Source organism: Platalea leucorodia (assembly GCF_965183815.1).
Source record: "Platalea leucorodia genome assembly, chromosome: 11".
Classification (NCBI taxonomy): Eukaryota; Metazoa; Chordata; class Aves; order Pelecaniformes; family Threskiornithidae; genus Platalea; species Platalea leucorodia.
The window spans coordinates 23088652-23110284 of NC_138833.1; the positions used below are offsets into that span (position 1 = coordinate 23088652).

The 21633-nt window shown below is 52.7% G+C and overlaps 1 protein-coding gene across 1 annotated transcript; it reads left to right on the forward strand.

Annotated features, from left to right (window-relative positions):
• Nucleotides 1-932: 932 nt before the first annotated feature.
• Nucleotides 933-12453, forward strand: STC2 (stanniocalcin 2; the record flags this gene model as incomplete). The annotated part of the gene is made up of 4 exons (XM_082323948.1): nt 933-1089; nt 3280-3422; nt 5922-6133; nt 9740-12453. 4 exons carry the CDS (start codon nt 933-935, stop codon nt 10131-10133), a joined length of 906 nt encoding a protein of 301 aa, XP_082180074.1. The 3' UTR covers nt 10134-12453.
• Nucleotides 12454-21633: the final 9180 nt, after the last annotated feature.

Below are 21633 nucleotides of genomic sequence, written 5' to 3' on the forward strand. Positions count from 1 at the left end.
CTGCGCCCCCCCCGCCCCGCTCCGGCTGCCGGACACACGGGAGCCGCCCGCGGGGGGCCCGGGGGGGCCCGGGAGGGCTCGCAGGGGTGATGCTCTCCCCCGGGGATGGCGGGGGGGTCACGGGAGGCAGCGCCCAGCCCCGCTCTCCCGGCCGGCTCCGCACTCGGGTACCACGTCCGTCCCCCCCCGGTGATGGATTTGGCCCAAATCCCCTCGGAACTCGCAGGGCACAAAAGCCCGGGGGGGGGGGGGGGGGAGTGGAGAGTTTCCAAGAAAGTCAGCGCAGTAGCGGCTTCGGAGAGGGATTTTTTTCTTTCTTTCTTTTTCATCAAGTCTTGCCGTGAGGAGCCGGTGCCGCAGGCCGGCCGGGGCGGGCAGCCGGCTCCGGGCACGGGCCCCCCCGCCGCAGCGAAGTCGCCTTCCCGGCCCCGCGGCTGCGGGGGCCCCGCCGCCCCCCCCAGCAGGGCGCTTGTCCAAACCCCGCTTTTTCACCTTTCCCCCCCCCCCCCCGCCCCCCGCCCATCCCGCCGGGGGCAGCCACCTCCCCCCCCCGCCGGGGTGCGGTCCCTGCCCCTGCCCCCCGCACGCCCATCCCCCGCGGCGCGGCGGGGGGGCCGGGGGGGGCGGGAGGCTGCAACCTGCCGGCGGGGCCGGGCCGGCCCCCGGCGGGCGGGCGGAGCCGGGCGGCGGCTGCCATTGGCCGCGGCGCGGAGCGACACCTGCTCGGCTCCCTCATGCGAGTGACACCGGCGCTCGGCGGGGATATTTGAGGCTCCCTCCGGCGCCGCCGCCGCCACTCCGCGCTCGCCGCCGCGCCGGGCACATGCGGTTCGCGGGGCCGCGGCGAGGAGCGCGCCGGGCCCGGGTGCGGCACCCCGCGGGGGAGGACGCGGCGGCGGCGGCGGCGGCGGCGGCGGGGGGAAGGCGCGACCATGTGCGCGGAGCTCCGCGGCGAGCTGCTGGCCCTGGCCCTGGCCCTGCTGCTCGCCGGCGCCCGGGCGGCGGCGGGGACTGAGGCCACCCACCCGCCGGAGGGGCCGCAGGACCGGACCCCGCCGCAGAAGGGGCGCCTGTCCCTGCAGAACACAGGTACGGGGGGCGGCGGGGGGCGCGACGGGGGCCCGCGGGTCCCCCCCCCCGCTCCTGGGGCGCCGGGGAGATCGCCGCCGGGAGTTCTGACAGGCGCTTGATTTCGGTGTCCGACTGTCAGGCATAAATCATCAGCGGAAATAAGAGCTCGCTCCTAATTACCTTTAAAGCCCGGCTTTGCCAAGCACGTGTTGCCCTTGCAACAGCCGCGGCAGCTCCGGGCCAGGCGGCCGCGCCGGGCGCGGCGTCGGTGCCGAGCGGCCCCGGGGCCGGCGGGGAGCCCTGCGGGGGCCCGGCCCGGCCCGGCCCGGGGATGCTGCCGGCCGCGGGGATGCGGGGCTGGAGCTGGGGAGGAGAAAGTTTCTCGGCGCAGCGATTGCAGCCGTGCCGGGGGGGGGGACACGGGGACGGGAGGGAAGGGGAAGCGGCTGGAAGTGACTGGTGCTCTGCCTCCTCCATAGGGAGTCGTGCAATGATGCAACGGACCGGGGGTTTCTCTCCTCCTCTCCCGCCCCCTGCGCTCCCTCCCCCGGGTATTATCTGCCTAGAAAGAGAGAGCTGAGGCGTGCACTTTGCTGGATCGCTTCCCAGCCGTGCAAAGAGAGCGCGCGGGATCCAGACGCTTCCCTTCCCCCCCCCCCCCCCCGTTTCTCCTTCCCCCCCCCCCCCTTTTTTTTTTTTTTTAACACTCTCGCTGCTGCGAGACGTGTTTAAACACACACGAGCAGGAATGCACGAATGCCCATTAGGGACTGCCACATGTGAATCACGGCACTGTGCAGTTCTCAGCACGCCGGAGCCAGGACATGTGATCCGGCGAGGGCTTTGCCTCCGGATGCCAACACAAGCACCGCAGCCCAGCTCCCGGCCCCGAAAAAGCCCGGCTCCGCGCTCCGCAGCGCTCCACAAAGAGCTCCATTTTCCCCCCCGCCGCGCCTCCGGCTTGGCGCAGCTTTGCGCGGGTGGCCGAGGCAATCCCGTGTCCGTCTGTCCGTCCGTGTCCCCCCCAGCTGCGCTTCGGGGCAGGTAGAAGGGAGAAAAAAAGGAGGGGAAAAAAAAAAAAAGAAAGAAAAAGATGCAATAAAGGCAGCGGCAGCGCCGCGGGTTGGGGCTGGGGGGTGCTGCGAGCTCCGCTTCGCCACCCGCGGCTCCCCTGCGCCCGGAGCGGGCCCAAAGCAGAGGGAAAGTTGCTGGGAAGGCTCGGGAATGGTCCGCATGGCGGGGGGGAGGCCGGGAATGCCGAAACGTGCTGCGGCGGGGAGGGGGATTAGGCCGGCTCCCGAGGGCGAGCTTTAATTAAAGGTACCACCAGGGCACAGAGCACGGCAGTTCTCAGCATCCTCAGTTCTGGTCTAAAAGCTGCCCCTGTTTAACTTTATCCCCAGGCTTTTTCAGCAACCACCTTCCCCCTGGCAGTACTACTACATCCATTTTTTTTTAAAGGACCAGAAGCTGTCTTGTTAAGAATTAGATTTCTGGGGTTTTTTTGGTAAGTGAGTATTAGACAGCATTTTTTACAGCATTACATAACATCTGAAAGGGCAGAATAAACACGTATGCAACGGCCAGCTCCAGCAGGTCTATTTTACCTACTACGTATATAAATACATGTATTTGCCATCGATTTCTGCATAGGTGAGGACATAGTTGCAGCTTTATGCAACGCTCAGTGCAAAGGACTTTATTTATCGGTGGGATTTTTGCCATTAACTTGGAAGCCATGACGACAGGGGAAACCCAGCGGTCTGTAAAAAACATCATGCTCAATCACCAGAAACCAGCTCCAAGTACCAGAAATGAGAAATTTTAGCTGGCTAGGTCCTGGGCTTCGCGTTTTGGTACTTAAATTTGATGGGGGACTTTGTACGAGTCAGACAGCAAAAATCATGCCCATCCTTTGCTCCTGAGGAATGCAAAAGCGTTAGACAGTTCTCAAGTGAAACAGCTTGACGTAAGTGTAGTGGATTTGGCATTTACTTCTTGGCTATCACTTTCATAACATAATACACCCAAGTTTTGGCCTAATTTCTGCAAAAAGTGGGCATGCTGTGGGTACAATAACTGTTGTCACATGTGTTTTTTCGTTTGAACTGATGATGTTAGCAAAATAACTCTTTCCCTCCCCACCCTACCCACCACCAGCTTCTATGAACAGTTCTTCAAATTAACTGTAATCAATGCTCATTCTAGCTGAAATCCAGCACTGCCTGGTTAATGCTGGCGATGTGGGATGCGGAGTGTTTGAATGCTTTGAAAACAATTCTTGCGAGATCCGAGGCTTACACGAGATCTGCATGACATTCCTGCACAACGCTGGAAAATTCGATGCCCAGGTAACGCAGTGAAATGTCCTACCTCTCTGCTTGCTTCCAATATACACGTGGCCTGTACTTGAGGTCTTTAACACATCTTTGGCAAAAAAAGTTACCGTTACGGAGCAAATCTACTTTTGCTCGTGACCAGCTTCAATAGGAATCTTTCCGAGGGCCCAGACTCGGACCCAAGAACGGGAACAGCAGCGGACAGGCGGCCTGCAGCCACAGCTCCCTGCGATCGCTTCTCCCTCCTGTACCCAGGATGACTAAATCGGGACGCTAACGTAGCTGAACGTGGTTTTCAGAAACACTAAGCGGCTTAAGCTTTTACACCATGTTTGTTCAAAGCCGACTCTGAAATGCAGCTCGGGCACCCAGTTCACCTAGACGTATCGAAATATTTCCCAATGTGCAGTTAGTAAAGTTGGTCCTCAAGACTTGCGCACGACCAGTACAGGCAACCTCCTAAAGCTGCTGTAGTCAAATTTAAGTCTTTGGATCAAGCACTGACGTTAAAACACATTACTGACATGGTATGCGGTATTAAGTTTGTCTCCTTCATTTTCTCCCCAGACCATTTATGCATCATTGAGACATCCTGTCATTATGTCTTGTAAACCTCCTCTCCCGTTTCAGTGTGGAGGGAAGAGAACATGACGACGGGCCAGCGGCATTTGGCTTGACCAGGCAGTTTACAGTATAACTTGACCAAAAGCACCAGCCTCATGGCACCGTTAAAAGCACGGTATAAAGCAGAGCTGTCCTGAGGATTCAGCCTGTTCCGTGCGGGATGGTGGGACCACCCAGTAGGAAGCACTTTTGAAGTGCTGGAGTCTGAGGCTCAAATTCTCAAGGACGTACAAAGGGTCTGGCTAGCCATTAAAACGGGAATCGCTTCTTCTGCGGGTATCTGAAAACCTTCAGCTTAATTTCCAAGTGGCTCCCAGAGAACACTCGTTTATTTTTGCACAATATTCTGTCAATGAACAAAGTCGAGCAAAGACGCAGGCCCTGCTGGGAGGGGAGGGAAGCGTGCCCCCGAGGCTGAGCCTAGCCACTGCCGCCTGTCCCCCAGGGTCCCCAGCTATTGCCAGTCGCATCCAGCCCGTTCCGCATCCAGGCTGCCTCCATTGCAGCGCAGAAGTATTAAACCCCTGGAGCTTTATTTAATGCAGAGGTGACTTCAGCCTCTGCTAGGACATGGCTTTTCATGGCTCATCTCCGTTATCTACGGTTATTTCAGGCTGCATTAAATGACAAGACTAACACTGGCCATTTTCTGTTCTCTGCTTTCTGCTCTCCTTCTTTCCCTCTGAAACCTGAGAATTGATGGCAGGTTTGATTTGCATAGGAGTTTTCTTTTTTTTTATCCTTATTTGCCTAATGTGCTGTGCACGTTTGTTACTGAAGGGAAGGGCAAGCCAGTGCCTTCGGTAGAGGGAACAGAAGGGGATGATGACGGAAGCAGTCCTTTGATCAGCAAGAAACATTTCTGGCTTGAAACAATTTGGGGACAAAATCTGCTTGCAGGTCTGGGTGAATCTTAGTGAACGTCAGTGGAGCTGTGCCAGCGTACTCTTTGGGTAAAGGTTAATAAGAATTTGGTCTTCATGAAGCACTTGTGTGAAAAAACCTGAAGCTAACGAAGAGACGGAGGCAGCGCAGGAAGCTTCCCCGCACCGACGGCTCGGCAAAGCAAAGGGCGCCTGAGCAGAGCTGTCGGACCGCGCCGCACGCACGGTGCACGGCAGCTGTAGTACCGGGTGGCGAAGGGAGGCGGGAGGGGTGGTTTTGGTGCCCGCTAAGCGATTGAATGAAGGAGTCGCAAACAGGGGTTAAAGAGATGCTGCTAAAGCAGCTTTCCTGCAACCTACTTTTTTTAGTTTCTTGATTTTTTTTAATCTCACTCAGAATTTCTGGCAGCAGACAGACATCAAGACACCGTAGGATTATTATTAGTGCTGATTTGAGTCCCTCTCTGAGGAAGTGGTAGCAGAGAGAGTACTGACGGATGGGGAATGGGGCAGGTGCCTATAGACAGTGCATCCGTGTCTGTGAGTTTGCAAACTAATTTTAAAATTTAAAAAGCCTAATTTGCAGTTGCTGAATGGGTATCTGCATGTGGTCCTGGGGACCGCAGCCCTCTCCTTGCGTGAACCTGCTGTGCTGACACCCCAGAAGCAAACAAAGCCAGTAACTCAGGCATTCAGTTATTTCAGGGTGCTTACTTCTGCCCTTCCCTTGCTGGGCATTCGGCTGTTGGGGTAGAGGAAACCTCAGAATGCCAGTGAGAAGCCCTGTGAGTTCAGCTGCCCTGGAATAGCGAGGCCAGGTAACTTGGCGTGAGCTTTAAGGGCAGAGAAACCAAGAGAAGAGGGGGACAAGCCATGAAGTGGTACCCTTAGCAATCTGATAACCCTGGACATTGCCCTGCAGAGGAGCAGCTAGCTGGGCATAAATCAGCTGCTGTGCTTAATGGACAAAAATACAGACCTACTCCATTTCTTTTCTTCTCAGGGAAAATCCTTCATTAAAGACGCTCTGAAGTGTAAGGCTCATGCCTTGAGGCATAAATTCAGCTGCATCAGCCGTAAGTGCCCTGCCATTAAAGAGATGGTGTTCCAGTTACAGCGGGAGTGCTACCTGAAGCATGACCTCTGCTCCGCTGCCAAGGAGAACGTCCAGGTCATTGTGGAGATGATTCACTTCAAAGACCTGCTGCAGCATGAGTAAGTGCCTCCGCGCTGGTGCAGTCAGAGGCGTGGGAGCTCCTTCCAGGAGCACGATGGTGCCAGCGGGCTGTGCATCTGCCCGAGAGCTGTTTCACCTCCTCCTGGCCTTAAGCACGTCTTGTTTTCCCATGTACCAGACCAAGGTAATGCTTTCTTCGCAGGGGCCCTCGAAGAGCAGTTTGTTTACGAAGGGCTAGATGTGGCTGTGGAAGGGAGTGGAACGGGTTGAAGTTGGGTCCGGCTGTCTCTGTGGTCCTTTAGCAAATACAGCGTCAGTGTCTGCTGTTTCCAGAGGCACCTCACAATGTCTCTGCGCTTTCTGAGCTCAAAGGCACCGTTCCGGACCCCGGTATCTTGTTAAAGATGACAGCTAGAGGAGAACGGGGAAGAAGGTCTATGCAAAGTTGTCAGTAAGATGATAATTTCTTCTTTAAATACGTACTTTCAAATGTCTTGTAGTTAATTGTCCCTGAAAGAGCTGCAGTCCCCCAGGTAATCTCCCATTCATCTTATTCCTTATTAATCTCAGATGCTTTTTAATAAAACATGGAGGTGTACAAAGTGAAGGCACAAGTCAGATTTTGAGGAGTTCATCCCTCTGACGGGGAACACGGCTGCCCTCCGAGGAACGGCAGGCGTGAATCCTATTTGGAGTTGATCAAAGCTGCTACATGACAGCAACAAAGCAGGCACAAGCTGTTTGTACCAACTCTTTGTGCACAGATGCAAAAATCGGAGCCTGTTTTTCTTGCAGGTGAACATCTCGCTCCCAAACAAGAAGGCTGAGCCGCAGCCTGGCAGCCGGCTTACCTTAGAGCATCTTCCTGCCACGCCTCTGTGCCTCCTTGTCCCTGGCGGATATGAGCACAGAAACCCCAAATCCCAGTCGTCATGACAGATACTCTTTTTTTTTTTTACAGAATCATTTCTTCTGGACTTTTAGCCTTGCGTTTTCATTGGTCTCCAAAGGAGCTATGCCCCAGTTCCCTCACTTTCTGTTGAAAACCACCCCCCTAATGCTTAAGCTGCAGTGGCAGAGAGATGCTTTGATGCCAGTTTGCTCTGAAACGCAGAATGGTTTGCTGTGGTTTGCATGAGCTGAACACGGTGGCCTGAAAGCAAGGCCCTTTCCATGGACATTCCTGAGGCCGGGATCAAAGTCACGGCTGGTGGCCGCTCTTGGCCTCGCCAGGGCTGCTGGCCGTGCCCGGGGCGAGGGGCAGCGTCCGCTGCCGGGGGGAGAGGGGACGCGGGGCTCCGTCCGGCGCAGCAGCACCTCGCTGTGGGCACTGCTCGCTGTGGGAGTGGGCTGTGCATCGGGTGCTTGGGGCCAGTTAACCCCCCCAGCAGCTGGAGATGAGAACAACTGTGAAAGTCCCAGGCCTGTCCAAAGAGAAGTAAGTTGTCCTTGTTTTACAAACAGGCTAAAGCAGGAATGCTCAAAGGCAGCTGCTTATTTCTGGGGAGCTTAACTGGGGGGTTCTCGGTTTGAGAAGAGACGGATCGTTCAGCCGAACACCTATAATTTGCATGATCTCATTTAGAGCTTCCTACACTTCATTTTCAGCATCTCACGGAGCCGGAGCTTAGCTTTCCCATGCGGGACTCCCCAAATAGAAGGCAGCCAGCCTCCTCCCCTCCCCTAAATTTAGCGACCATCTCTGAAGCTTTTGAACTCAGGAACTCGTTCAAGATCAATAGGCAAGTGTGGCAGAGCTGGAAATAAAATCACGTCTGCTGACTTGCAGCCTTGTGCTCAGTTCAGGTACTATGGTCAGGCCAGCTGAAACGCAGAAAGTAAAACAGCGAAGGAGAAATGGGCCAGTATTAATCCGCAGGGCTCTGGCAGACTCTGAATACCTGAAATATTTGGCAGCTGAGCCACTTTTTAGTCATAGCAGCAGCCTTTTTCTTCCGAAGATTTTTTGCAAAGGTTATGCCCAATTTCAACAACTGATTTATCTTTTTTTTTTTTTTTGGCCTCCTTCTGCTGGATCACTTTGTACGCGATGTGCTCGGTTCTCTCTCATCTTCTATTTTACATTTAAAACAAAAACTAAGAGCGGGGAAGCAAGTGGCAGCTCTCAGACTTGTTCTCTGACTATCTTATTCTGCCCGTTTTCTCCCGAGGAGTGTTGAGGAACGCGGTCGGGCGGCGAAGCCTCCAGAGTCAGCTGCGGTGGGGTGGGGGTCAGCCCGTTTGCTGCGGTGGAAGTGGTGACAGGCCCTGGCAGATCCGTCGCTGCTGCATTCCAAGGAACTTTTTTTAAATGGCAGAAACAATCCAAACATGGGAAATATTTTGAGATAGGGGAATAGGTGGCTCTCCAAGATTAGTCATTCGAAATGAGTTTCAGCAGTTGGGCAAAGTAAAATCAGGGTAGTGTCAGACGCTGATTGCAGTCTCTTGGCTTTCCTCGTCTCTTCTGACTTAGTTCATGGGAAGAGATGTAGACTTGTCCGCAGCCACCGGAGCTGGTGGACGGGGTGCCCACAACCACGGCTGCGGACCCCAGGCAGCTCTCCACTTGCACTGTGGAGGGTTCCTACCGTGGAAGACTTCTCATCACGTCCTTCTGGGCCTGCTAGCCGCTGAGCGGTTGTGTCAATAGACAACATCAATATTGACCCCCAAAACTTGTGACCGCAACTGTTGTAAAATCGCTGCACCGGGTGAGCCGTGGCTGAGGAGGCCGAAGCGCCTGCGCTCGGGCTGCCTTGTGCTGTGGGGGCACGGAGGGATGGGTGGGAAGCAGAAACGGTATTGGGCCAGCGCTCGTTTGGAGTCCTTGTTTGGCTGGGAAAAGGTATATACGGAAAGCTGTACTCGACTCTGTAAGGAAATCAAGAAAAAAAAAAACTTGGTGTGGGAAGAAATAGTGCCACCAGAGTGGATTTCCATGTGTCTGAGCTCTGTGCGGTCGGATCCTCAGTCCGGATGGGATCTTGCTTGTGGTGGAGATCACCTGGTGCTTCAGGGAAGGCTAAAGATGATGAGAAAAGCCAGAGAAGCTCTAGCTGAGTACCTGTTGCTGGTTGCAGAGGTGAGGAAGAGCCTCCCTCCGGCAGAGCAGTGACCGGTGTGGGCTCTGGGCCAGCCTGGAGACAGCAAGCTGTCTGATGAGGTTGCTGGCTCTGGAGATGAGCAGGTTTCCTTTGTCGTGTATCCTAACAACGGTGAAGGGGCATGGAAAGAGAGAGAGGCAGGAGGTGTGAGAGAGCGGTTCTTCCATTTGACAGCCCCATTTGCCAAGCGCGTAGACCTCATGTATTCCTCCGGTGGACGTGACCGTTCTCCCAGAGCATCTCCGGTGGGGCAGCAACCAAGGCAGATCCAGCCCTTGCGTGAAGCTTCGTTTGACAGGATGCCATCGTGCGCGTTTCGGACAGCGATACGGCCGATCAGAATAGAACATATTGCGTAATAAACGCGTGGCGCAGAATCGCTCTGCAAGGCCGCCGCGTCAGTGGGTGGCGGGGGCTCACGCTCCTGAGCTGTGCTGTGCACAGGGGAGGGTAAGGCAGAGCCGCCGTTACGCTTGCTGACTGAGAGAGAGCCCTTATATATTTTTTGACTCTCCTCTCTCTTTCCTTTACCTCTAGGCCCTACGTTGACCTAGTGAATATCCTGCTCACCTGTGGCGAGGAGGTGAAAAAGGCAATAACAAGAAGCGTCCAGGCCCAGTGCGAACAGAACTGGGGAAGTCTCTGCTCCATCCTTAGCTTCTGCACCTCGGCTGTGCACGGTGACACCATCCTGGGTCCCGAGAAGAAGCCAGGTGAAGCCAGCAAAGCTGCTGCTGGCCGCGGGGACATGCTGGCCCACTCCGACTCCGACTACAGGGAGAGCTCGCGAGCATCCAAGGGCGAGAGAGGTACCAAGGGCCACTTGAACGCCCATGCCCGGGTGAAAGCTGGGGGCCACGGTCCCAAAGGGGCACATGGGATCATGGACCGGGCAGACGAACTGTCCGACTTCTCTGACATCCGGAGGTGAAAAAAGGCACCAACTCCACGTTCCCCCCATCCTCCCCCTCCACTGGAAACCTCCTCCGTTGAGTCCCATCTTCCCGTCTATGGACATTCCAAAGCATTTCCCATTCAGAGGTCAAGCACAGGGCATTGCAAGATATATATGGACCTCAGCAACAGTGTATATAGTAGCAAAGGGAGAGCAGTGGCAATGGGTTATCAATCCAGCAAACTTGACACTCGAGCAGCCACCAAACGTGGCAAAATGTCTCCGACTAAATTCCTTTCCCCTTTTTTATGAAATGGACATCGGCTGAAATTTAGGATCTTGTTTGGGGGTTGTTGGGTTGTTTTGGGCGTTTGGTTTTTTTTCTCTTGGTCCCCTTGGCTGGGGAGAAGGTTCCAAGAGGGCTCTGCCAGATTGCATGTGGCCGCTTGTGGCTTAGCACCTCCGAAGGTTTAGGGCGCAGCCTTACAGCAGATGGCTGAATTCCAGGGGGATTTGGTTTCTGCCTGTGGCTGAGAAGGCAAGAGCTCAAGGCTCCCTATGTGACACTCTGATGAAATAGCTACCCCGTCTCCCGCACAGGAACCGTGCGGTCGGGAGCTCCGCCGCTTTCTCTTAACTACCTTCTGAGCCATTGTTCCCATCGGGGTGATGCTGCCCAGTTTAAGTGCCCCCTGTTTCCTTTTTAACCACTGCACAACTTGACACTTGCTAATCCAATCACTTCAGCGTATCAAAGGCGAGTAGTCAGCTTCCAGACAAGGCAATGTGACTGTTACGACTCGCACAGCATGGAGGACCCCCAAGAGTACGCTCGCGGACCTCTACAAACCCTGTGCATAGTCTCTGCTTACACCTGCCCGCTCAGTGGTACAGGTCCTCCACCCGTACGGACAGCCCAAGCTTAAAAGGACGGGCGTAGGCTCGGACAGCGAAGGACCCCACGTACTTAGTTCTTCTGTAGGGCTGCGTTGAAGGCCCATCAGGAACGCGTCTCTCCTTAGCAGCAGCACGGTGTGCGTTGCTGGGATGTGGAGCCCCGCTCTAACCTGCCTATCAGCTGTGGTTTAGCCAAATGCCAAAGATAAGGAGAGGGGGTTGGCTTGGTTTTTCTCATTGCCGTGCAGATAACGGCCACCAATCTCTGCAGAATGAGTTCCTAAAGATGAGGAGTGTCAAGAGCTTATTGTCTCTAAGCAGTTTCAAGTGTGAATGAGGTGTTCGGACACATCTCTCCTACCCCCTATGCAATTGTAATTCTCAGGTTGCAGATCTGCAATCCTACATCCCCAGATCTTGTACTGGAAATGGAGGTTACAGCACCCACGGGGACAGAAGGGTGAGCTCTTCGGCTTCCTCTAGAGAAAAAGCGAGTTTTCTTAGAAAGTGGGAATCACACCAGGGATTTGAGCCTTCTCATTTAGAAAGTTTGGGAGGAAAGCTGTGGGGGCAGGAAGGCAGTTCAGTAGAGACAGAACGTACCCAGTGAACTAACGTACGTCTTGTCGCATGGTGGGAAGGAGCTGTATAAACAGTAGAGGGTGTTGGAACTTGGCTACAATTTCCAACTCAGATTTTAGTTACTGCTAAGTGAACACAGCTCCTAATAGCTATATTCAGGGTTTAATGCATGTATCCACCCGCAGAAGTTATAGGCATTGCTTTTAATAGAAGCCACGTAGGATGCCAGAGAGGACCGTTAAGTTGAAAAGGTGTGTCTCTATGTGATCGCCGGGTCTTTGTTTGAAGACATGACCTTGATCCTGCCTGATTTTAGCGAAGTTCTGTGTCAAAATTTTCATTCGACTTAATTGGGAAGAGGTGGGATCGGGCCAGGTACTGTAGCGGCAAAGACCACGCTGACCGGAGGAGCGGAGCTCCTGGCAGCGAGAGCGCCCGCCGCCCCGTTGGGTTGCAGCGCGGCTCTCCCGCGGACGGGGCACCCAGCCTGTCCCGCCGAGGAGCTTGCCGAGGTTTCGGTTGGGGCCTGCCTCTGATGGCCAGCTCCTCTGCGCCGAAAACTGAGGGGCCGCTGGTGGGACCATAAGAAGGTTTCTAGCGTGCCTCCATGGGTTTCCCGTGAGCGTCCTCTCCCCCTTGGTGGCCCAGAGCCACCACGAAGAACAAGCTCAAACCAAAAAGACAATCCAAGCGTTTTAGCAACAAAAAAAAGAAAAAAAAAAAAGAAGAAAACAAATGCAAAACAGAAACAACTCGCTACCAACGTAACGTTCTGGCGTTGAACTAAAATAAACCCCCTCTCTCATTAGAGGCCTGATTCATCAATGGGAACCAAACATAGAGATCTACATCCTTGAATGTCTCAGTCAACATATCACCTCAGCATGCATACAGTTTTATTTGTATTCATTCGTTCTGTGGGGAAAATTGTGTATCGCCCTTGTTTAGGCAGTGAAACTTTGGGGGCGTAGGGCAAGCTGTGGGCGGGAGGGATTTTTGTATAAGGCATAACTTTTTTTTTCCTCTGTGTGTGAAGATTTTATGTGTTCATCTACTGATTCCACATATGCTATTATTGTAAATATTTAACATTTCTATTTATTATAGTGTCTCCATTTAAAAAAGAACACTGCTGGCTATGATAATTTAAACGTACGTTATGACCTGTGTTGTATATATTCATGCCACTAGTATGTTTTTTTATGTTTAAAGCTGCGTAAATATAGTTTTATACAGTTCCATAATGTTATTGACAGCATAAATCATTTATTTATTGTTAAACCTTCTTTCATATCTAACAAATAGGGTGCGTTTTACCTGAGATTATTTTATTGTGACATCTACATAGCCTTAATTCTTTATAAAAAAGAGAGAAAAAGTCCATTTAGATACTGTATGATGCTTTAATTAACGTTCCTTATGAACTTGCTGTTCATGAAGGAGGTTTAGCTTAAAAGCCAAGGTATGAATGTTTCCTTTACGCTTCGCATCTGGAATGAGCCTTGTTCTGGAATGGAAATACTGGGAGAAGCAAAATGCCTACTGGAAAAAGATAGCAGTAAACCCTGGAAAATGCTGTCCTAACTTAAAGTGCTGAACTAAAAGGAAGAAAAGAAAAGAAAAAAAAAAAAAAAAAAAGACAAACTGTCCTTAATTCCAAATCTCTGGGAGAAAAACATACTAGTTTTATCTCATCTAGAATTTGCAGCCAAATAAGCTTGTAAAAAAAGAAAATGCGTATGGCTTTAGACAAAGCTCTGTACCTTTCACACTATTATTTTCCTTAAACACTAATAAATGTTTTGAATAAGCCTGTGGCTGGGTTTTGCCTAACTGGAATTTCAGCTGCTGCGATAAGGGGTAAGAAAAGCCCCGTGGGGCAGGGCCAGCAGCCTGGGCCAAGGGGGGCAGAGGTGATCCGTCTGCTCGTGCCCCCGCGCCCGTCCCTTGTGCCAGCGGGGCCGGGGCCAGCCCGTCCCCCCGTACCGGGGAGAGCCGGCGCGGGGCAGAGACCTTGTCACCCGTGTGTCATTCCCCCGGGGGAGGCAGACGGCGCTGGCTGCTTGGCTGGGACCTGGCGGCTTGGTTTGAGGGTGGAAAGGGAGACGCAGAACAAAGCGGAGGATGAAAAACACGGGGAGCAGAAGCTCCTGTCCTTCCCAGGCTCGGACAAAGCCTCTCTGCGTTCTGGGATGTTTTTCCTTAGCAGGCTCTGGCGACTGGGCTCGCTGCAGCGTGTCAGAGCCACCGCATCTGCTTTGAACTCCTCCGCGCTCAGGTTAGGAAGGGAGCAGGGGGATGCAGGTGCTTAGGGGCTGCTGCTTCTCACTGCCCTGACGATCTTGGTTTACAGAAGCCCCTTGGAGGCGGCAGGGGCACCACGTGGTGCTCAGCCGGGCTGGCTGCGGGCGCAGCTCAGCATCCCCGAAGCGCATCCCTAAGGGCCGGGCCGGGGAGCTCGGCCGGCCACGGCACCCGCCTGCGGGCCAGCTGTCAGCAGCCCCCAGCGCGGGGCCGAGGCCCCAGGCCCTGGATTTCAGCCAGACCCATTAACAAATACAACGGCAACGCTTCCTAAAACCTGTAATAGCCGATAAGATTTGTCCTGCATGTATGAAAAGCCCAGTCGGTTCACGTAATAGCAAGAGTTATCCCTTCAAGATTTCACCTTAAAAACAGAGGACATCCATTTGCCTCTGCACTGTCAGCTATTAATAATCCATTAATAAGTACCGGCCAGTGGCTCTGTACAGGGATGTCACAGGCACGTACAGGAGCCATAATTCTCTCGGATCACTCCATCACCATCCCAGCAATGATCAGATATCAAAATCTTAAGTGCTTACTGGAGTTGCAGCAAAGGAGAAAAGCAAAATCCTAAGATTTACAAAAAGCAAGCTGCAGAAACAGCACTTTGTGTTGTCTCCAAAGTCATTTTCATACAGCGTTGGGGTGTAGGCAGCAAGGGGATGGGGAAATGATGAGAAAGCACCTCAGAACATAAAGCACGGATTTTTTTTAAGGCTGCTTCCATGAAAAAGCACATTTTTAACACTCCTCCTGTGGGGTTTAAAAATAACTAATCCAGTTGAAGCCTTTGGATGAGATGGGCTTCACAAGCCTAGATGTGATTTGCAGCAATCTAGGACCTGTAGCATTTCTTTGCCTTCGGGTGCAACAGCTCCTTATAATCCTGCCACGGACTGTCATCAAACACCAACGGGAAAGTGGATCTTGCCAGCAGAGATGTGACAGAGTTTGGTGGGATGCGATCCCAGACCCGTGCTGGTGCTGGACCACTCGTTGGCATTACAGATCCCACTGCATTTTTTTGGAGGAGCCGGTCCGCACCGTGGCTGTGATGCAGCTAAGGGACCTGCGCTCTGCCCTCTCCCATCCTCCTTGCAATTTCAACTAGAAAAGTTATTTTTCATCTCCTGATGCGTAAAGTGGTGAGACTGCATTCTGCTCCAAAAAGTGGCCAGACGTCAGTGATGGAGAAGTGACCCTTACCTTCCCCCAGGGCATCACGGCGCACAAAATAGCACAGTAAGTAACAGAGTGCTGACATTAAAAAAGTACAGAAGCACAGAGAGAAAAAGAAGCCCTGAGACTGCAGAGCAGGGATTCTGCATTGCACAATGCTGAGAAGTGTGTAACTTAAAATATGTTTAATACCAGCACACAAGTCTGCTTCAAGACCGGAGTGATCTTGGTTCAGTTTGGTCTGAGTCACTTTGCAAGCGAGGTAAGGCAAACCAAAGCAAGGCGATTCGCGTTGCAAACACACGTCCATACACAGGTCTCATCCAATCGAACAAATCCCACCGAGATTCATACATGTGGTCCATTTGGATTTATTCTCCTACGGGCTCCCTGTCTAGCCTCCCAGAAGAACAAAATTAATTCCAGATATTGGCTTGCTCAGGCATACCAAAACATTTACAAATGTATATGGCAATTTACATATGTCAGCCCACATAGCGAGCCGAGTCAAACCCGCTGCCAGGGCTCCTGCGTCCGTCCTTACCGGTCCCTAGGCACGGCCCTTCGCTCCCCCCGAGCCCGCACCTGGAGGTGCCAGGAGAGCCAAGGCAGCTCCACGGCAGCTCCCCGCAGCATCGCGCCGGCTGAGCGGACGGCAGCGACCTTCCCAGGTGAGGGAACAGTTAAAGCTTGCTGGGAAGCCTCTCAGCAGTGCGTTTTTAAAGCTATTTCCTGACACCTCACCAGAAACACAAATCCCACTCAGTTTTCGCTGCTAGTTATGTTCGTGTTTCCATGCTCTCCCCGCAGACTCTCGCAGGAAAGGCTTCTCTCACACCTGCTAAAGTCACAAACTGCTGCACGCTTCCCCCGCGACAAACGCAGCAGATGGGGAGCGGCGAGCAGCGCCGGGCAGCCCGCAGCGGCGTGCCCACCGCAGCCCCCTGCCCCGCGAGCAGCAGCGCGGGGAGGCGATGCACGGGGGTGCAGCTGGACCCCCCGAGGCAGGAGCTCCGCCGACGCCTCGCAAGGTCCCTCCCGGCTCCGCTCCTACGCTCCCGGCACTAACAGGTCCTGGCACGGGGCTGGGGCTAAGCATAACCATATAATTAGTGAAATCCTAACAATTTTTGTTTCTGTACATTTTCTTTAGGGAAAAACATCCCAGCCAGTGGAGCATTTCATTTTGAAATCAAAACCTCATGTCTGTCTTGATCGGGAATGTAAAATGGGGACTTGAGGGTTTAAAGACATGACAAATTATGGGAAGCTGCAGGGGCTGAGAATTCCTATCTCCGAGGATGCCGACTGTTATAGCCTTGACCTTTTCTGCAAATACCATCCTCCCTTACAAAAATGTGGCTTGGAGTTTATTTAGAAATTCTTTTAAAATAAGAAGTCTTTGGAGAGTCTGCTGTGAGGTTCTCCACGTAGATGGGATATAGATTTTTAATGGGTATTCTTCCGCTGCTGGAAAGTAGTGCCCGAGGGGCAGTGCCGCTGCAGTGAGCACGCTGGACCGCGCTGCCGTGCACCTCGGTGGCTCCGGTGGCACTGCAGAGACCAGGTCCGGCACGTGGATCCGACAGGAACCTCAAGAGGGTTGAAACCGAGCCTGGGTCGGCTTACACGGTGCGAGAACAGAATGCCGCTGTGGCACAGACAGCGCCGGCTTCCCTGGCATCACCGCAAACACAAGCTGAAGGAAGCGCTAAACCAGGCTGCATTTAACGCAGCCCAGGATCAGCCCTCCGCTATCTAAGACATTATGGCACGTAATCCCCTCTATAAACCCCGCTTCCATCTCTCAAATTTGCTGCAGTTTGTATCTGCTTTTCTCTATCCCACAATCGCACCGGGCTACATTTGTCACCCATGAAGAATCCCACTTACATTGCAGAGTCTCTTCCTACCCTGGAGAAAAATGCAGTGGGAGGTGTGGGGAAGCTCAGTGAAAGCTGACAGCCAGGAGAGACTGGGAAAGGCCTACAGAGCGCCTTATTTAGATGTCCTATTTTAAGATAAAATGAAGAGGAACTATGCACATTCAGCATTTTGTTAAACTGACGTGAAATCGAGCCACTACGAAATCAGTTTGCAGAGGGGTGTGGTGCGTATGCTTGAAGCCATCTTGAGAATATTAGTATTATTGTTATTATTATTGATAATTGCAGCAGCTCCTGGCTGTCAGCAAGTCCCAACCTCAGGGCTACCAATCCCTGTATCCCAGGAGAGAGGCATGGCCAAAAAGAGCTCCCATCGCCATCGGTAGAAGGAAACATTGTCCTTTGCCTCCGCACGCAGAAAACAAAACCGTGTCCACCTGGGCGCTCAGCATTAGCTCGCTGCACAAGATGCTTCCGACCAGCAACCACAGGAATTCCACGTTTTCCTCTCGGATCTACCACCTACACTTGCTGGTCCAAAAGCTACCACTGACCGCTGATGAGGCTGCAGAAGCCCATCAAAAGCGTTTGGGGCTGTACAGAAAGGGGGAGGTACAGCAGCCGGGATGCCTCGGAGGGGACAGAGGATGCCCAGGGAAGCCGAAACTGCTCTGCAGCAAAAAAGGGCTCCCGAGGGTCCGGGCAGCCCACGGCGGCAGCCGGCTGACGCTGCAGATTCCGGGAAGAGGAGATGTATTTTGTGGCTATCTGCATTACATGGACTGGTGAAAGCTGGCCACAGCCGACAATCCAGGACCGGGGAATGAGTCTTGGATAATAATTAAAGGCCCAATCTTGGGTTCACCAAAGCCTCTGGTAAAACATCTTATTGATAATAGTAGGACATTAGGATTAGGCTCCTGCTGGAGCTGGGAATCACTGAAGCTTTCCTGACTGCATAGGCTTATCAGGAATAGTCTTAACAAAATCAGAAAATAGACGAGGCTGAAAATAATCTGTTCTCAAACATCCCACGTTCAGAAATGCCTGGATCTGAGGCACGGGGTTTTTTTTGCAGCACTCCTTAAGCACAGACCATTTGCAAACCATGGAAGAACAGGCAATCCATAGCGTCTTTCAACAGCAGCCAGAATTATACGAGAGGCTTTTAAATATGACAAAGATAAGACTTAAATGCTGCTTTTAAAAACCTGAAATAAAGTTTACTGGGCTTTATGACATTATATACCGTACTGCTTGAATTCTGGCCATCCTAGACATAATGGCCTCTCCCTTTCCTTCTGCCGATCACGAAGCACAGCTTCAGTACAGCCTGGAAAAGTGGTCAGGCCCTCCTCAAAGCAGAAAAGACCAGCTGTCCCCTCCCAGAGAAGACACTAGCAGGTTGATAGCATTTAATTGAGAAAATACAGCAGTTATTCTAAGCAATACCTTAGAAGTCAAAAACTTGAAAGGGTGGAGTAAAAAAAGACCAGGAGACAGTACGGAGAATACGTGATGATGCCATTTAAGCACATAAACTTATTTAGGAGCTTGCTTGGAACAAGCTGTTCTTACAGTATTGCCAGACTGACCAGAAACAAGAACAGCATTAAGGTCCAATTGACCAATAAGTTGGTCAAACCCTCTCTCATGAGACTGCCGGCCAAATTTGTAAACACCGAAGGTCAGATAAACACACAAATGTCGCAACTGCCTGGATTCACATTCCTCTGGCGATTCACCTATGTTTTCTCCTGTCGGCACCGAGGGTTGGAGGGGACGGCGGGCAGCTGGCAGGAGGATCACGTTCGCTACCAGCACGAGGCACAGACAGCACAGGGAGGGCAGAGGCTGCAATGCAAAACCTGAACTTCCCAGGAAAAAGAAACCCCAGACCCCGAGCAACACCCATCCTTCTCTTTGAAAGAAACCCGCGAGTATTCTCCAATCTTTGCAATTCTCTCGAGGATGAGAAAATGAGTGAACTTAAAATCCTTCAGGGGCCATAAAACCTGCCAAGCCATCATAAACCAGGTACTACCACTGAGGGATTGCTTCGGAGCAGCATCAGCAGGAAGGGAGGGAATAACCTGAGAGCTGGCTCATCTGCCACAGGCACGGCACCCGCAAACGCAGCTTACTCCGGCAGAAACACAGCGGGGCCGCTCTTAGGGACCCTCCTATGGGACCAGCAACTCTGCAGATGCACAACACGAGGGCTGGAGCCCCCAGGATGGTATCTGGTATTGGATAAATCAAAAATAATTCTGATTGCAGTCTCACAACCCACCAAAATCACTGCAAAAGCATAAAGCTGGCTCCAAGCTGTGTGCTCCCACTGACCAAACTCTAAGTATGTTGATGTGGTGCGTCTCAGCTGGGTGTACGTGAGCGAGCAAGCTGTCAGTGCACAGGGTCAGCGGGGAGGGTGATGCCCATGGCAGCAGCTCACAGGTTACAGTAACACGGCGTGCAATTAGCCAAAGCGCTGCGGCTGGCAGTAATAGCGCAACAGGCCCAAATGGAGACGGCAATACCCTTGTCCCGAGTTCATCTGAAAATGGCAAAAAAGGACTTAGAGTCCAACCAGATCAGAGGAAAAGGCGCAGAAGGAAAAATAAAGACATAGAAACATCAGTTCTTATCCATAGGACCGTGCTGATTCCCGCTCAGTGCTGTCTGCAAACGGAGCAGATCTGTAGCAACACCAGGCAGAAGGAAAGACAGAGAAAGAGAGAACACGTTCGTAGTCATCCCTGCGCCCGTCCCGAAGGCTGGCTTTGTTCAGCGGTCAGGGAGGCACCAGCTCCCTGCAAACCTAAGTCTTCTCTCCCGATGAGGACCACATGCCACTAGTTTCATTTCAGTATCTCTGTACCTAATATCTGACTGCAGCCTGGCCCATCTCTAGCAACGGCAACTGTGTCTCTAAGGTATTGAGAAGCATGAGAGAAAGAAGACACGCAAGTTAAGAAGGCCATCTCTGCTACGTGTGGCCCTGCTGCTAAGCTTGTCCTGCAGTTCAGATGCTTTCAAGCTCCAGAAAGGTACAGAGTTAGGGTTTATTCCTGTTGCAGAGCTGTATTTATAAGGCCAATAGAAAGAAAGATATCAGAAGAAAGGGGGGATGCAAAGCAGGGACTGGATTAGCTGCCTTTAACTGCTTTGGTCTCTTTTTTATCAGATAGGTGGAATTGCCACCAAAACAAAGGCCAGGAAGGACAACCCCGCTGTCTCCAGTTGCTAAAGCCCATCCATGGTGGAAAAAAAAAGCTGTGGGAGCACTTGCCAACATCTTCACATGGCCAGTCGGGAACTGCGCAATCAGCCAGGAGAAGGGTGGGCTGGGATCAGCCCCGCGTTAACAAGCCCAGCTGGCTCTGCCTCGCGCCCGTCTCAAGAGTTTCCAAAGACAGGGCGACGACTGACCATGAAGAGGCCCTGGGGCACTGACACGTCGCTTTATTTCTGGCTTTGAACTTCAGAAACCTCCAGGGTTCGTGGACGTGTGCCGCCGCTCACACCAGGTGAATTCACCCAGGGAACTGACCCGGGGTCTCTGTTTCAGCCACGCAGCCGCTGGAGAGCTTCGGTGCCTGCTTTCCATCTGACAGCAGCACAGCTGAACAAGAGATGCAAAACTAATCATACGGAGAAGGGAGCCAAAAAGGGATTCCAGCAACATGAAAACCAGAGGGAAATGCCAGAGTCATGCTATCTGCGATCAGTATCTGTGACCCTTCATTTTCCAAGAAGTAGCAATGATAAGGCAGCTCTGTCCAGGTGAAGGATATCAGCAGGGCTAATTGTAGCTGAGCAGAGTGATTCTCATGGCAATGCTGTTATCTCCCTGGATTCCAGCTCCCAGCGGCTGCTGTCACTGCTCATAATATCCAGCAGCAAGAGAGAGAGGAAGGAAGAGAAAGGGGGAGAAGGAGAGAGAAAAAATGAAGAAGAAAGGAACAGAGAGGGAAATAACAAACAGAAGGGAAAGTGTAAGAACAGTCAAAAAAGAAAGGGAAGGAACAGAGAAGATATGGAAAGAAGCGAAGGCAAATGGGAACCCTTAGCTGCTCCACAATTTCCTCTTAAAGGAGTTGCAAGAGAGTGGAGCTGATGGCAGAAATTGCCCGCTGAGGGTGGATGGCAAGAGGCAAACTCAACCCGTCCCTTCCCTGAGGACGTACATCCTCTGCGAGGAGGGACTGGGCAGACGTGGAAGGCACAGAGAGCAAAGGGATTACTCCAGAGACATTACCGCTCCGCTGACTCTGCTGGCTGCTTGCTGCGTGTAGAAGGCTCAAAAAGTTTAAAGAAATGCAATAAAGAAGGGAAGAGTACTACTAATGAGCTGCTAATGAGGCTTAGCCTGCGCACACAGCATAGCACAGAAGGGAGGCTGCTCTGGTCCCTGAAAACTCTGCCCCAAGAGCAGAGAGATGTGCTTCTCCAGCGGGAAGGGAAGGGAAAGCCAAGACACTGATAGCTGCACCCACTGCCACCACATCCCCTGCTGCTCCTGCACCCGTCCACCAATCCTCTGGTCCCCCCTGCCCGTCCCTTACAGTGTCCCACTCAATTTCCAGGTTTTGGACAGCCCCAGCTCCACAGGAGCATGAGTTCGGGGCAAGCTGCCCCCGCGCCGTCCCCACGCCGTGCCCTGCGCACGCCGGCAGCCGGCC